General features: G+C 35.0%; 1 protein-coding gene across 1 annotated transcript; it reads left to right on the top strand.

Moving 5' to 3' along the window:
- The first annotated feature begins 6,066 nt into the window (after positions 1 to 6,066).
- Positions 6,067 to 16,132, top strand: LOC120337114 (uncharacterized). The gene is made up of 13 exons (XM_078117305.1): positions 6,067 to 6,187; positions 6,466 to 6,775; positions 6,924 to 7,021; positions 7,112 to 7,270; positions 7,460 to 7,577; positions 9,779 to 9,978; positions 10,060 to 10,239; positions 10,857 to 11,027; positions 11,683 to 11,856; positions 12,109 to 12,231; positions 12,660 to 12,830; positions 13,272 to 13,433; positions 14,816 to 16,132. Exons 1-13 carry the CDS (start codon positions 6,100 to 6,102, stop codon positions 14,986 to 14,988), a joined length of 2,127 nt encoding a protein of 708 aa, XP_077973431.1. The 5' UTR covers positions 6,067 to 6,099; the 3' UTR covers positions 14,989 to 16,132.
- Positions 16,133 to 17,950: the final 1,818 nt, after the last annotated feature.

Genomic DNA, 17,950 nt, shown 5'->3' with positions numbered 1-17,950 from the left:
GGTACCCTGAATATCTTGAGAGTATACCCGGACACCTTCGGAAAAACTGTGCCGTGCGAGAGAAAGACTTCTCTGACCTACAAGGTGCGGGAACATGGGCAATCCCAAGACAAAGCCTTAAGGCAGCACCAAAAGAAAGATTTGAAGCCTCGACTGCCCGCTGTACAAAAGGATCCCCCAGACAACATACAGCAACTAACACCCAAATTCACCCAACCATGAGGAACGACCACGTCGCTTAATGAAAGAACGACCACGCCCCTAATGAGGGTGATAAAAGCGGAGAAATAGCCCCCGCATTGGAAGAAGACACTTCCGACCCTGACAAGGCACAAAAACAATCAACTACCGGTTCGATAAAAGAGAAACAAAACACGAAAGACAATCAAAATATGACAAAAAGTTAGATACACGAATTCTCAACTTCGAGCTCTGATTTGAACGAATTGAGTAACTGGCCAGAATGTGAGGACGCCGGCGCCGGAGACGTCATCAGCCCGGTAAAAACTACCCCACAACAATCAAGACAAACTAGAATGTCATCAAGACTAAAACAAACGTCCACAATAGGTAATACGCCTCTTCGGCCCCTCCGAAAGGAAGAGCGTACGTCAGAGTACTGGTACATATTTATGAAAGACACGACTCAACACCGTCGTTGTTTAGTGATTCACCCTAGCCAATCTTGTCAGCGCCCACTAATTTGGAAAATAACACAACTTCAACAAGCATTGTAGATTTAACGGGCAAAAATATTGACAATTCGAAATACACAAGCAAAAGAAATAGGGAAACTACGTCATCGGAGTCATCTTTCTCGACAATCTCGGCAGGAAAAATGACTGGAAAAAAGAAAAAATGAATGAATGCATAAGCGTGGGTTGTAAATTCTCTCGTACTCATAAACATATATCTATTTAGACCCCTTTTATGACCTCGTGTAACTTTAGAGCCGTAATATGTCAATAACTACCACAAACGTTAGTTCCAATATGGGCCTATAATATTACTACCTGAGATTTGTAAGCAATGTCCGGCTTTAATGTAATATCTATAAACGCCAATGGTGTTCAACATCATTTGAATGATTTGAAAAGCATTACTGAGCAAGGAAACCCTACTATGCATTCACGAAGCGCGCAGGGTGGATCAATCACTAACCTCACTTTGGGCAAACTTTCTGGGCTACAATATAGATTATGATAAATTGGACAAATTTGATAAATATTATACACAATTTCGGTAGGGAACTCTAATCATGGTGAAAATTGAAAATACTATTTTGCCAACAACATATTATGCTGTGCACAATAAATATCGACCTGACAGCATCGAAATATAGATCGATATTCAAATAGTAAAAATATTCAACGTGTACGCCCCGCTCACAATAGGGATTTCTATAAAAGTCTGGTGAATGTCCTTACCAACTATTGTGACTCACATGACTTTCTTATAGTGGGAGACTTCAATTTCATCTTGGAAGAAATTGACATCCTAAATATAAATAACCTAATAAAATAATAAATAAACTTGATAAATAACTTCGCACATCAGTAAAGATTTTCAAAACTTCATCAGAACAAACAACATTTTCGACACCTTCAGAAAAAATATTAAAAAAAAACAGGTCTTTACTTTCATCTCCATATCACATGGTCGTGGGATTGACAACATATACAACACATTAAACTTGGAACACTTAATTTCGAACATAGATTTCTCAATGAACGCTATATCCGACCATCTAATACAGTGGTTCTTAAAGTATGGGTCGCGACCCAAACATGGGTCGCGGAAGGTTTAAAAGTGGGTCGCGACAAGGTCGTCAATGCAAGGGAAATCTAAGAGGAGAAGGACGAATTTTCAGCTTTCCCAATGTTTCAATTTAGCTTCTAAACTCTGGTATTTAAAACTGATGGAATATAAAGTTTCATTCACGGAAAGAACTGTCTTGAGCTCATTGTTACATCACAATTCTGATATGCCAGTCACGTGTATTATTTTATGGCATTGGTAACCATGCACGTCGCTTGTCGTTGTGTTGACCTCGCGGAATTTCGTCTTAGTGGATTAAAATAACTAAAAACGGGTGTCTTTTTGGTAATGTAAATTGTAATAGACGACGCAATGAAAAAACTCGCATCTCAACATTAAAGTATTCAATATCTAGAGAAAATGTGACTTCATCTCGAGTCACCATTTACCGCGAACGAAGCAGTGTGTGCACATTTGATGAGTAAAAAGTTGTATATTGCGAGAGATATCAAAAGCCAGCTAGGATGTCGTGTTTGCGACGGACAGCGGACGAGGTTTCTGCTACAATTCGCGACAAGGCACTTGTTCGAGCGAGGATTTTTGGCACTGACGGTTATTAAAACTAAGCACGCAATCGCATCGATTCCCGTGACAACTTGCGTATTGCGCTCAGTAAAATAGAGCTGTGTATTGAATATATATTGAAAAGAAAATTTCAGTTTCATCAATCTCACTGAGTCAATGGACTGTTTCTAATAAATAGTTGTCTGTATTTGAGTCAAACTGTACTAACATTAAAAACACACTTTGCGTTATTTAGGATTGGGTCGCGAGTATTCGTGAAACTCAGATTTGGGTCGCGCTCAAAAAAGTTTAAGAACCACTGATCTAATATGTCCAACAATTGAACTGAAGCAAGCCAGGAAGGTGCGCTCGGGTAGGGGCACATGGCGCAATAATCTGTCGTTGTACCAAGATCCAGAATATATAAACATCATAAAGAACACCTATGAATCTACTTTATTCGACCTGGAAATTTATGACTACACACAGGACTGATGGGATAAATTGAAACATAAAGTTAAAAAAGTAACAGTCGCCTATTCCAAACACAAAACAAAAAGAATAATACGGCTCATCTCAGAAAACAATTGGACATACTTATCAGGGAAATCGGAAAATATATCTAAAATTGAAAATCTAAAATCTCATTTGAAAATCCTACAAAACGAGCGAACAGAGTTGGACCTGATATTGGCAAATATCATATATCAAATATATATATGGATGTACTAGAGCAGTGGTTCCCAAACTAGGGTCCGCGGACCTTCCGGGGTCCGTGAAGCACCTTCGGAGGGTCCGAGAAGGAAATCTGTAATATGGCTAATAGCTTGATAATACAAAAGTGAAGTCCTTAAATTTGCAAATTCACATTTGTCGCCTTTTGCTGCTTTACAATCACCGCTAACCCGATTCTTTACTTTCTGTTTCGGTCACGCTGTCCCATGGTGATGTCACAAAGCTGTGGGATCACAGAAAGAGTTCAATTCATGTCACCACAAGTTGACTAACTGCAGAGCTATCCTATAACTAAGACTGCCCTTTTTCGCGTTTAGCAAACATCGAAACAGGCTGGATGTCACACATGTCATTTGGAGTTGCCCCCCTCCATTTCTTTTGTTCGTTTCACTATACGGCGGATTGTTTTTTTGTTGTGATCTTTTAACGTTTTGTTTTAGTGCACAAGTCCGGGAATCATTGAAAAAATTGCTAGGGGTTCGTCATAGAATTTTTTTTTTAAAAGTCTTGGAACCACTGTACTAGAGCAAAATAAACGACCAAATAAAACATTCTATGTTAAAATCGAAAGAAGGGCTAAGCAACAAACGGTAGAAAGATTAATCTCTTCAAACAACACCGTAGCCAGCGAATAGGATGAAATGCTGTCGGTGGTAGAGGAATACTACTAAACATTTGGGGCAAAGAACATGAAACCAATGATATATATCAGCAACACTATTTGGCACTGCTGGGGCATACCCAAATTTCTGAGAGAGAAAATCCTTACCTCAGAACATTATGTCTCGAGTGAGTAGATATATGAGGCCATCAACTTTCTTCGAAACTCGCCAGGTATGGACGGGCTCTCCAACGAATTCTATGTTTCCTTTTGGGACCTAATATAAATCCAGTTCACTCAAAATAATAATAACATTATCAGTTTCGGCCCTTATTCAAACCCATCCTCCATCTCAAAAGTTATTTAAGAAAAACGACGAGACAAACCTAAAAAACTGGAGACCGATAACGATTCTTAATATGGACTATAAAATTATTTCCGAAATCTTAGTTAAAAGACTCCCACCTACAATGGACATTATAATAACACCGACCCAGAAATTCTCCCTTCCTGAAAGAAGCATGTATGAAATTCACCATAATATCGATGCAATAATAAAGCATCGCAAAGAAAAAGACACACTCGGCACAATCATCTTAATCGATAACCTGAAAGCCTTCGATAAGGTTAACCATAACTTCTTATTTCATGTCTTGAAACATATGGGACATGGATGCAAGAAATGTAATGCTATTAAAGATATGTACTCGGACATAAAAAGTTGTATAAAAAGTTGACGTGAATGGTCGACTAACAAGTGATATCTCAATCTGCAGCGGCATTAAAGCAATGCCGCTTCGTGAGTATGCTGCTCTACGCTATTAGTGTTGAGCATTCCGCAAGATCTGTACTCCAAAATTCAAACATTTATGGGATAAAACGAGGCCGTCACGAGCACAAATTAGACCAATACGCAGACGATTTTACTTTTGCTGTGAGAAATCAGACCTCAAATAATGAAAAACTTCAGTAAAAAAACCTAAAGCATTTTATCGAAAAAAATCACAGTTAGGCAACACGGTGATGATATCCTCTGTCATCTCAATAGGAGATAAATTTTACAGAAAACCGGAAAATGACACAAAAATCGAATGTTGTTTTGGCAAAGGTCTTACTGTGCAAGAAACTTACTGTCTTCATTTATCGAAATGCTCGTTTTATATCAGTCTTTTGTATACACCAAACGGCTGCCCATACTCGAGGAAGCTAGTCGATTCAAGGACTCGAGGCTGATGACGCTGCTAACAGATTCATTTATTTTCCGGATCTTTTTTTTTTCTCCAACTGAATTCCTTTATCGCATTATTTTTGTACTGTATATATATATATACCTATTCTAACTTGTAGTATATACAAAAGTATACTTTCGTCGCTTAGTTGTGTGCTGGCATCACATTCTATAATTCGCTTTCAAATGGATCAGAATTGCTGCATAGCACATATTTCTCATCTATGAGCCAAAAAAGTGATACAAAAATAATTCACTGATTTTCATCATACGCATACTTATTCTGTATTTTCATCGCACTCTGTGAATAAATGTGGGACGAGTGATTTTTTATTTGTTTTGTATTTTGTATAATTTTCATATGCGACGATGTTGAGATCAGTCTTATTAGCAGATTGTATCGTTTACGTTTACATTTTACTTGGCCTAAATCCAACATATAAGTATGTAAGAGGAAAGAAACAAAAAATGTTGCGGTTACTCTGTAATAAGATTAAATTTTAATTCATTGCCTGATATTCAAAAGTTGCTTACGGCGAAATTAGAAACAAAACACTTCAGGAAAACAACATATATTCGTTCCAATATTCTTCTATAGGGATTTCAATGGCTGAGCAGAGAGGATAACTACTCGTATAGTTTGTAAGGTCAGTAGTAACAGCACAATAAAAAAGCAACAAGATATCACTGAGTTTCATTGCTTCAACGGCAGCAGTATGCTTGGGCGACTTATGTAATTTTTCTATTTATTGGACACGAAATGTACGTATTTTAGATCGTTTTGTAATTATATATGATGTTGTTGTTTTTGTTGTTGGTATTTTCTTTTTATCGTTATGAAGAAATCGCGCTTCTCATCAACTATACCAGACCAATTGCTTTGAAAGTTTTAGTCGTTAAAGATTGAGAACATTATTATTTCTAAGCAGCTCTAGAAGCGAAGTGCGCAGCAAAAATGGGAAACATGTTAAGAGCCACCGAGCGAGGGTAATCAATCAATTAAACAAGTTATTTTATTTCAATGCTAATTCACATACTGCACTTCTAAGCAACGTAACGACTATTAATATGTATTCAAATATTTTACACTGAAACTGAAGCATACCGCTAAAAGTGATGAACACGCATGAGTCATAACTCGTTTGTGTCAAATTCATAAATAGATTTTATATATTTCAGTTTCATAGCTTACTATTGAGATATATATATTGTAATGTTTAATATTTTACTAATCTTTCTGTGTTTCTCATCAATTTCCAAATTGCCGCTTTCATTTGCTTCGGAACCTGACCTTGCCCAAGGTATGTGTGTAGGCTGCTAATCATTATATCGTTTTGATAATATTAATTATAAAGTTTTTTCTGATGTGTTCTGTTTAGAAAATTGTTATCATCTTTATGGGCTTTGGTCAACATGATTTGGAGCGTGTTTTAACTGTGATAAAAGATAATAGTTAATACTAAAATTATTATAATATAAGCACGATTTTTTTTGTGATTGTTGAATATGTATTTAGAAGTCTACATTTCAAATCATAAACGTTCGAAATTAGCATTATTCAGTGTTTGTTTTTATTGAGGTACATGGGGAGCATGGCTAAAACCATCGGACTGCGACTCCTACCGGAAAGTTGACTTGAATTCAGTAACAGTAACTCAAAGACAATGCTTGGTTAAAAACCAAACTGTGGAACAAATACACTGTGACGGAACGTATAAAGTCGAAGTAAATTGTACAAATGATTTATCTCCGGTCGCAAAAGGAGTCAGAGCTGTTGCGGAATCGTGGCCTTGGCAGGTTTTTATCGAGCTTGACAATGGTGCAGATCAATGCGGTGGAAGTCTAATATCAGAAACCTGGATACTAACAGCTGCTCATTGCTTTGACGGGTAAATAAAAATTAAACATAGCTTTTGTCGTTTCGTTGGGCAAGAATATTAACTTCGATGACATTACGTATATTTTATTGTTGTTTTATCCTTAAAATAGAAACTATTTGACAACTTATACAACTCATTTCGAAAATAACATTTTTAGAAAACTTGCAACAAGAATATCATTCAATACTAAAGACAAGGACGCACCAGAAGCCACGGCAGTTAATACGAAGCCTGAAAAAGTAATTTGTCACAAAGGTAAATATTAATATTACTCGTCTGTTATTGAATGGTGTTGTATTTGATGAAATCTCGAAAATTTTTTTAGCTATGTTTTCTTTATTTCAGGCTTTCAATCAAGGGACTTAACAAATGATATTTGTCTCATCAAAATTCCTTGGCCAGAATACATGGGATACTCTTCACCTGTACCGTATGCATTTGACGAAATAATTGATATACCAGAAGGAACAGTGTGTACCGTTGCCGGATGGGGTTATGATGAGCGTATGTACACGAGAAATGAAAAAATAATAGAACAGAATTTCCCGTTCAGGATTTTAAATTATATTTGTATCTTTAACATACAAATACAACAACAAATACAAAAGTGTTTCGTCACAATAAAACTAATTAACCTTTTCTCTACAATTTACTAGTTGTATCTGCACTATTATTTTCTTGTTTTCAAAACAGATGGAAATTTGCATCAATATTTACAAGAAGCCGAAGTAAAAATAATAGACAATAATCAATGTCAGGAATGGCACGAAAAACACGGAACCACGATTCCAGCAAACACTGTCTGTGCCGGGTCAGTTTTCTATATTGAACAAGAGACTATATATTTATATTTCGTTAGGTACTCTAGTAAATTAAACCATATTCTAAAAATCTAGAGAAGAGAGTGAATATTAATAATGAAACCCCGTAACAAAAGATCCGGCGCCTTCTCGTTTGTAACCCTGACCACGAAGTGGCATAAAACGAATGATTATATACAAACAAATGCGGATTTTTAGGACATTTGGTCATAGGTTGGTTATCTCATACCCGTGCTGCAGCAATGCAGTAAACGAAGCTTGAGTACACCCGGTATAACCGGTGCCGAATCCTGCCTTTAGAGGCCATATGCGCTCAAGACTTTGGTGTCCTATATATGAAATATAATAATAGGAATGTAACTAGTGTTCCGTTTTATTTGAAGTTGAAAGTAAGTTTCAGTATTTATACTGATTGGAGCCAAATTATGATTATTTTCATATTTTTTTAAAATAGTTATCATGACTATAAACATTTAGGATGATACTTGAGAAAGAAAAACAAGCTAAATTTTTTCAACCGAGACAATGTTGATGTCTGATTCTTTTGTAGGTGTCTTTTCTATTGTAGGTAATGGGGTATTGTAGGTATTGGCACCGTTTGGGAACCACTAAAATTGAGTTAGAGCGGTGTAACCCAAACTAATATCTTCAGTGAAATAAAATATTATCACCATTTTACAGTTACGGTGAAATGCTGTTCAAACGTTGAATGACTGGATCTTTTCAACAGTATTACTGTTAAAAAGCGTCAGTCATTACAAGTTTCAAAGAGAATTTTATAGTAACTTCGAATTGTAACGGTAAAATGCCATTTAAACAATGAACGAATGGCGCTTTTTAACAGTGTTACTGAGTGTTACTGTTAAAAACGGTCAGTCATTAAATTTTTTTTAAGTACCATTTTTTCGTAACTTCAGAAAGTAACTGTGAAATGCCATTTAAACGCTAAACCACTTACGCTTTTTAACACTACTGTTGAAAAGATCAGTGATTAATTGTTTTGAATTGCATTTCACTGTAACTTCAATACTTAAAAGGCGTCAGTCGCCACTAAATCCGATATTTGTTTTTTTATACATACTTTACCAGTATTTTTAAATGTAGTGTACCGTTACTTATTGACGCCCAATATTTCTAATGATTTTTTGCCGAAATACCGATACCGGGATATAGGTATGGTAGCTGTACCCCTCTCAACCACTCTAAGCAGAAAAGTGTTAATTAAGTTACTTATTAACAAAAGTGTTAACACACCGACTATACTTAATTCTCTTCTGTGAGCTCATTTTATTGTTATAAACTTATCAGTATTCATACTTGTATGGTGGACGATACGGTAATGAAGGTTTCTAGAATTCAAAAGTTCAGTATATCCTGTCCAGGGCCGGATCATGCTTTTAACATTTTGAAAGACCCCGGGCACTTGAGACTTTGGTGCCCTATGTATGAGAAGTACCTAATAATAATAATATACAGTATAATATTGAAACTAGTGTTTCATGTTATCTCAAATTAAACATGCAGTTTCAGGATTCATTATTGATTGAAGGCCAAATTATGATTAATTATGCTATTTTTTGAAAGTAGTTCTCATGACCACAAACATTTACAGAGGGAAAAGATGTTACTTGAGAAAACAAGCGAAATTTATTTTAATGGAGACAATATTGAGGTTTGAGTCGTCAGACCAACTCTAATTATTTCATCAAACACTGAAGCGCAATTGAAAATTCGATTATACAAAATAAAATTATGGCCTAACCCTAAATTGGTAAACATACTACGGTAGTACCAAACAATCTGTGTTGCCCCCATTTCTTTGATAAATAACTTCACAATACCCTTATTTTTGAAACCACCAATTCTGTACAATCGTAACGTAAAACCCCAATATAAATATATCGATGTGAATTATTATTATTTTTTTTTTGATTTTTGACAAAGCATGGTGGCAAAAGTCAAGTCAAACAATCACCCAGGTTCGATATTGAAGTTATAAATATTTTTTTAAATTTCCGACAGAAATAAAGTTGTTTTTTTAACAACAAACTACGTACTCAAGAAAATCGTTTACAATAGATTGCATTGGGACACAATTACTTTTGTAATTATTTCACAACTTGCTATTTTTCAACTTTCACTTATTCGCACTTTAATTAATCGCAATTGTGATGAAATAAGTTTTCAACAGACACACAGAAGGCGGTGCAGATACGTGTGGAGGAGACAGCGGCGGTCCTTTGATATGCAAAACAAGTGGTACAAGTTTTCTGTACGGCATAATTAGTTTTGGGCCCATACATTGTGGGGCGAAAGAGCTACCGGGTATTTATACAAAAGTGCAAAATTTTTTGACTTGGATCAACGAAACAATTGAAGAAGCTTCTCTAGGTGAGAATAAATTCAGATAAAATACTAGTATGTTTTTCATAAAAGCTCGTAGAAATTAAATTATCAACTCTTTTCACGAAGGATATCATTGGAGTTCGTGGGATGAAACATGTACTGTTACTTGTGGGGAAGGAGAAATGATAATGCAACGATATTGTCTCGATAAAGATAACGACACAATTGATTCTGATAAATGTGGTGGATTTGATTTCGACATTGACCTGTGCTTTCTGCCAAATTGTGATGCGATGGGAGTGCCAAGTAAGACTGGAATATAAATTCTGTGTTTCAATACAGTATAATATATTGGTAAACATATATATTTGAATGCATTACAGGCTGTATGGTTACATAGAAATTAAATCATATTATATATATATATATATATATATATATAAATATTACTAATTTACGTTGTTTTATAATAAGAAAGTAAGAACTTTATTCTCTGAAACCTATATTCTTGGGAATGGGTAATTACTTACATATTAAACCAAAATGATAATGCGATTGATTTAGTCTAATGGTATTCTCAATATTAACCCGGATCCAAAAAATAATTTCAATAACACAAAAGTCAATAAATAAATCAGTCATATATTCCATAAAATGAATGAGTTGGAATGAAAATTTTTTTTGAAACAAGTTAAAATTAGTTCTATAATTCATGTTGTCATATATCATAACATTTTCTTACTTCTAAATACAAAATTAATGTTTTGAACGTTTAAAAGGAAACTCTTGCTGAACATTTTGTCGTCAGTTTCGTAAATTTGTAAAGAGCAAAAGCATTGAAAAGTAGAAAGCCATTGCAAATGTTGAAAATTGATATTTATATTTACATGCTCCATTAATAATACATTGCATTCAATTTTTAGAATATTTATGGTCTGCATGGGAAGGCGAATGCAGCGTTAATTGTGGCATAGGCTATATGAATAGAACACGAAAATGTTTGGAGAAAAGAAAAAAAGTCGTTTTCTCAAGATTATGCGGAAAAGAGTCGCCGATCGAGTACGCAAAATGTTTCAACTCTAGAAGATGCTCAGGTCAGTGTAGATTTTTTTGCAGTATTATTTTGCAGCTTTCTCGTGCATATTGCAGATATCAAAAACGTTAGAAGCTGTTTTTCACGATCAAAAATTTATATGTGTGATATTATGGTGTCTATTACAGTGACCGCAAATTCGCGGCAGGAAATTTCGCCGTAGGAAATTTGGCCGCATAGGAAAATTCGCAGCATAAAAAATCGCCGCATAAGCATTTTGCTGTAAAATAAGTATTTGTGATAAAAACAAGGGTAAGCTCTTAAATAACAAATCTTTTTTAAATAAAAAGGGACTTCAAGAACCCAAATGATTTTCTCACAAATACTTGTTTTACAGCAAAATGCTCTTGCGGCGATTTTTCCTATGCGGCGAAATTTCCTACGGCGAATTTTCCTAGAACCGTTTAATACAGTTTTACAGCACTTGCTACATTATATTTGTTTTGCAAAATATGCAGTTTTGCAATAGTGCTATGGGTCGCTAGATTGCCACATATCTCTTTACTTTCAAGGGTTGTATGTAATAACCATAACGCATTATATCACGGGATAATAAGACTTGTACCTCAAATAGTAAATAATGAACAATTATTATGAGAATTATTTATTATAATCAACTGAATTATATATATTCATATATTACTCTTGTATTTAAGATAATGTATCATGTACTTCAATATCGAGCGAATTCTTGGAAACTAAGTTTGACGTTATTTGTCCACCTGGATGCCCACTTCCAACTTGGGAGAAACCTGTGTTATGGGGAACTGATATTTATACAGATGATTCCTACATATGCACTGCTGCTGCCCACAGTGGAGTTATTAATGGTGGGAATAGGAGTTAGAAAACAATTCTGTTTTGTTACATTTAACTTTTTGTTGTGAGTTTGTGCTGTTGCCAGACGATAAAATTCAAATGAAAAAATCTAAAAAACTAATATAAAACGTGATAAAGTTAATATTATTCTTTTGAATTAAGTATACTTTAAGAGTGTTGAGTGTTTTGTTTTATATATCCAGGTAAATTGAGAATCTAATATCGGTAAAAATTAACTCATTATATACCTCATTATTTTATAGCAAACGAGGGTGGGAGATTTACAGTATGGAAAACTGACGGGTTATCCAGGTATGAAGGTTCCACGAGAAATGGAATTACATCAATTCGCTACTCAAATTGGGAAGTTTCAATCGTGTTTTATGGTAAGAATGCTTTTGATTGTAATTAGTACAAAATATGTAACATATTGGAATAAGTGAAATACTTTTAGTTAACACTACTGGTATCAAAGAATCATATATTTAGTTTTGCTTCAGTCTGTATATTCCATTTTCGTTAGCACTTTTACAATGGCAATATACTTCATGGTTTCACTAACTTATGTATAGTCTACTACTAATTAATACCTAATTTTGAAACATACGTATACGGCACAGTGCTACGTATGGACTAAAGGCGGAGAAATATCAAGTCTGTAAATTAAGCTATGTATATATGAGTAGTGCTTGCATCGAATTTTAAAATTGCCACACCCCGTCTCCATATTTGCATATGCCTACATATATAGAGACCAATTCAGCAAAATCACTCAACTTGTACTTGCAAATGAATTTAGACATACTTTTTATAGATCCTACATACGCATGGAGTTCATGGTCATCTTCGAAATGTAGTGTATCGTGTGGAGAAGGAATGGTTATCAAAATACGACATTGTGAATCGCCGCTCGGGAATGTGGACAATGGAAAATGCGAAGGCATTACAAACATGTTCGAAAAGTGTTACGAGCCCAGCTGTGAAGGTAACTATAACACAATTATGTTCATCATCCTGTAGCATATTATCCAAAACCTCGTTGGCAGTTTTTTTATTATTCATTATTATTTTTTCCAATATCCCATGAGACCTACAATATTCGAAATTTAGCTTATTTAATTCGCTTTTTTTACTCTGGCACGTCATTTTTCCCATTTTAATTTCGAAAGTGAGCACGAAATGGAATGTACCAAATACATGTTAACATGTCATTAAAAATTGTCTTCACTTTGACGTAAATGAGTTAATAAAATACTCTAGTGATATAGAGAGTTTGCCTTCTTTCAAGATAAAATGGTCACACTATCGGGATTTTCATCAGAAAATGTGCGTTTTTGATCTTCGTTGTTTGACCTTCGTTTAACATTGAACTCTTATTTTAATCATCAATTATTGGATTTCAACAAATGTATACTTTCGTGGACAGAAATATCTGCCTGGGGAGATTGGTTGTCGTTCGGATGTAGCGTCACTTGTGGAAATGGGGAAATATTCAGACTTCGACACTGTAGGCTGAATGGAGAAAGGGCTGATGACTGCCCTGGCATATCTGAAGAGAAAGTCGCGTGCGAAGAACCTGTTTGTGAAGGTGAATAAAACTAAGTGAAATTATCTACTCTCGAGAATCGCCTTGAAATAGCGATAGCGGGTTCTATTATTTTTGAAGATAGTGCATAAATGGATAAAGGACAAGCCCGTGCTAACCAATAAAAGAAGAATTGTAAGCACTGACCTCAATTCAAATGCCAGTGAAACAAAAACGATTATTTGTATTCAGCAAAATCCAACAATATCGCAATGTGAACTGCATGTTTTATTTTAACTTCAATTGTTATAATTTCAATTTAAATAAATGAAACATTATACATAAACATTGGAAAATGTAAAAACCCAAGTAGTCGTTGAATACACCATTAAACCTTTTCCCAGAGGCATTTACTTGGGGACCCTGGATAGCTGGCAAGTGTAGCGTCACTTGTGGAACTGGAGAAATTTCACGAATAAGGTTTTGTCGATCTGATAGAGGATTAGCTGTGGGTTGCCTTGGTGACTCTACAGATAAGATAGCGTGTGAAAATCCCGAATGTGAGGGTATAGTTAATCTTGATACAGTTTCGATAATTCATTCCATGACACTGAAACTAAGATTACACAGAAGAATGTGAACCTAACTTTTTCTCCAGTAATTATTACAGAAAAAAAGAACCCGTCCAAGGCTTGAAACACTCATCCACACGTCTGCCATTACTACTTGCGCGGTGCTATTTCCTGCTTCTTTAATGCCTTCGCATGTATCAAAGTATTTCCATTTCGCACAGACACTGTCACTATTTGTGTAGCAATCTTAAAAATAACATTCGAGAAGGATATTTGGTTGAATTCTTTTTTTGGATGGTTGGTAATGTCAATACTATCTAGGCTTTTGAAAAACCTTGAGCAATATTTAGGCCAAAGCAAGAAATTACTACTTTTTATAATCTAAGTGACTTTTTGAACTGCACAATAACGTATATAATATAGTAATTAATATTCTGTTGTCTATTTGTATAAGACAATCGATATCCATTCATTTTTCGTTGTATATAATCGATCGCCTAACTGCTGAAGTATTCGCACCAAGATGGCGCACAGCCTGAACTCAGGTTGTGTACCAGGTTATGGTTCAGGTTGTGCGACATCTTGGTGCGCTTTCTTCAGGAGTACCCCATTTTTAATATATCATGTTCTGGATTGTTGTAGAGAAGCCTAATCAGGCGACCCAAACAATAACAGATTCCAATATCACGACTGTAGTCAATTATATCTTAGATTTTTCTGTAACCCACTTTTGCATATATTTATCATTTTTTGCAATGCCAACACGATGGCAAAGTGATTGAAGTGATGTAATCAATTATACAGACGTCAACAAAAATATTTTAATACTCCAGTGCAAATTAATCACAACTCAATGCAAATATATATTTTCAGAACATTCTTCGTGGGGACCATGGATATCAAGTTCATGTAGCGTTACTTGTGGATCTGGAGAAATTTCACGAATGAGATTTTGTCGGTCAGATAATGGCCTTGCTTCTGGCTGCCCGGGGGACGCCAAAGATACAATAGTTTGCGAGCGCCCTGATTGTGAAGGTATATCGTAAAATGGTGCACGAAATGCATCGATATGGAAAAAACGAAATACAGGAGCGTATGGGCATATTGCCAATATATTACCTTATAAGTTACTTTCATGGCTCTTGAAAAATTCCTTGGAGTCTTTTAAATTGAACTACTTTTTTGCAGAGAATTATTCTTTTTATTGTGAACGAAATTATTATTATTTCCCGAAAATAAACTGATAAAGTAGAGTGAGAACCGGACAAAAATCTTTCCACTGTCGGCTATGTAACATGATGCATTTGATATTACTTTTAAACGAGGGATAAAACTCACCGTGAAAAGAATTAGATACGATCTTATTCAACTTACACCGATAAAAAAATAAATAAACTACAAATATTGCAAAACAAGAAAAAAATATTTTGTACAAGTATTGTTATCGTAAGTTTGAATAAATCACAATGTACTGTTCCATGTCCAGGCATCCTGTTGAATGAGCATTTGCGAATAAATATTCATACTGAAGCCATCTTTCAGCCGGCAAAATACATGTGACATTTATGTGCAGGATACAATTTTTTGAATTACATACAGTTGTTTATAAATCGGATTAGTAATTTAAAATATTGCTATAAAACAAGCACGAGGTTGAGGTTCCAACATGGACGTTCATCTTTTCTTACGTTAAGAAGGCAAATAAAAACATCAAGAAAGAACAGATGTCTAGATTTGACGAACATTTTCGTGACAAAAGAGAGTTTGGAGAAATGAACCTTGATGCAAACTCGTGTCAACTCTCCCTGTCATGCGATGTTCATCTCCTCTAGAAAATGAGAAAATAAGACAGTGAGACCTTCAATGGGAATAATCATACGTATAGTGTACTTCCTGAACCGACAATACTATTATTCTGTAAAAAATGTTAAGTCAAATATGCATTGTTACAATCTCAGTGTATTATCAAATATAAATTGTCTGTCTATAAGAACCTTTTGCCGATAACATTTGGCATTCTAACTTAAAATAGCGCAAAGTTTTTAACACGTAATTTTTCAAAAATTTTGGCCATGCTGGTTGCATAGAGATGACAGTTGGGCCGTGACGACCATTGGAAACCGTCATACCTTATTTATCATTGTTTCATGCTTAAAATTCACTTAATTTTTTGTAGAAAACATATCGGTATTTCAGCTCAACCATGACCCGATGTTCACGATTGAAAGCAAACTTTAATAAAACATCACAACGTGACTATGAATCATATTTGGCTCTGATATTTGCTTACGCCCACGGAAATAAAAACTTAGGATTTCTTTTTGTTATAGGAGAAAGGGATTTGAACAACTTTTGTTTATACTCCCACATAGTGTTGAAAGCCATATCGTCTATTCGTTGGGTAATCATTGGAATGAAACTTTTGTTAAGGTTAAAAAAGATTGCAATTGACTTCGGACCAGTTCGTGGTTCTCTATATCATTGTAATAATATTTATTGTGATAATACAATGTCAATTGGGCCGATATTGTGTCCGAGCCTATGAAATCGCAGTTGATTGGAAATTTTCTATGCTTCTGGACAGCCTTGGTTGTGACATTATTCATTAATTTTGGGAGCCACTCGTCATCTTATAACAGAACTTCAACTAAAACAAAAATTCATTAATTTCATCATGACTTATTGTCGAATTTTTTACACAAAATTTCATTCACATTTGAAATGAATTACAGGTATTAGAGCTGTATTTTGTATAAAATATTCAGTTTACTTAAAACGTTCCCAGACGTTTTATATTTGATATGAAGCGTTTGATACCGACTCAACCTAAAGTAAAACTAGAAATACTACTAACTGCGATTGATTACGCTTTATGCTTGAAAATACGTCCATGTTCTACAGTAACCAGTCACCATGCGTAGTTTTAACACAGGCCTGCACAAACTTTGTAGTGTCGCGAGCCACTTTCACACCAGAAAATTCATTTAGGGTCTCAAAATTTATTCCTATGATTTTTCTCATCGTCTCGTAGCCAATAAACACACAATAGCTTTCGAATTTGTCGAAAAAAAACGCACAGATCAGCGAGAAATAAAAAAAAAATGAACATCGATACCACCAGGACGCAAGACTTGATACTTGTGTGATAAGGAGAACCGACATTTGGATGTGGATGGCCGGAACAATCACAACTAAATCTCGAAGTATACTTTAGCAGTTTAGTGCAGTTTAGTACAAACTCATCTATAGCACGGCCACAATAATTAGCCTGGCGTACACCGCGGGTTGGGCAGCTTTAGTTTGGCATGATACTTTATCTTAGTTGGCGTTGATCATTTACATCACAAATGAAATAGCGCTTTGGGTCCTCAGACGAGCATATATATTTCGCCATCAATATATTCATTTAACTGGTTCCATTAAGACGCGTAAATTTTGAAACTATTCAATATTACCACACATTGAAATTGATTACCAGGTCTACGCCTAATTCATTCATATCCATAACGAATAAAATGTTTTGTTTAGTCTGTCAAGGTCATTGGAGCAAAGAGTTCCGCCTAGTATGGTGAGATGGAAATATCGCTTACAGCCCTTTCGCGTTAGCAATAGCTTGTCTCGTTGTAAATAATCATAGTTTCTTAACTTAACCTTAATTTTTGACCCAAAATAAAGTTATAATGTTACTTCTTTTTTTCCATCTCAAACACTGTAGTTAATCAAAGAATAAATATCGTAGTAGTTATGTGATGTTTAATGATTGCTGACACTATGCAATACCGTATTACATACAATTAATATATTTCGTTCGATCGCAATTCCTGACATGGCCTTAAATGTTGTTTTCTACGTATGTATTCTCAACTATGACTGAAACAGATTTGGCACAGATGAACTATGATACAACAGTCGTAATAGAGCGAACTGAAGAATTCGAAATTGTTGATTGAATGATGGAAAGGGTGATAACTGCCACTTTCAATATAAAGTCAAGACCTGATTATGGTA

This window comes from Styela clava, chromosome 10, assembly GCF_964204865.1.
Source record: "Styela clava chromosome 10, kaStyClav1.hap1.2, whole genome shotgun sequence".
Classification (NCBI taxonomy): domain Eukaryota; kingdom Metazoa; phylum Chordata; class Ascidiacea; order Stolidobranchia; family Styelidae; genus Styela; species Styela clava.
Note: the sequence above shows the minus strand (reverse complement) of the source record. Positions and strands in the feature narration are given on the sequence as shown.

Bases quoted from the DNA above. Each gene is read 5' to 3' on its own strand.
- LOC120337114 (XM_078117305.1), top strand. From the start codon at position 6,100: ATGTTTAATATTTTACTAATCTTTCTGTGTTTCTCATCAATTTCCAAA. The intron at 6,776-6,923 runs GTAAATAAAAAT...TAACATTTTTAG, and splicing joins GCTGCTCATTGCTTTGACGG to AAAACTTGCAACAAGAATAT. The intron at 10,240-10,856 runs GTAAGACTGGAA...TTCAATTTTTAG, and splicing joins TGATGCGATGGGAGTGCCAA to AATATTTATGGTCTGCATGG.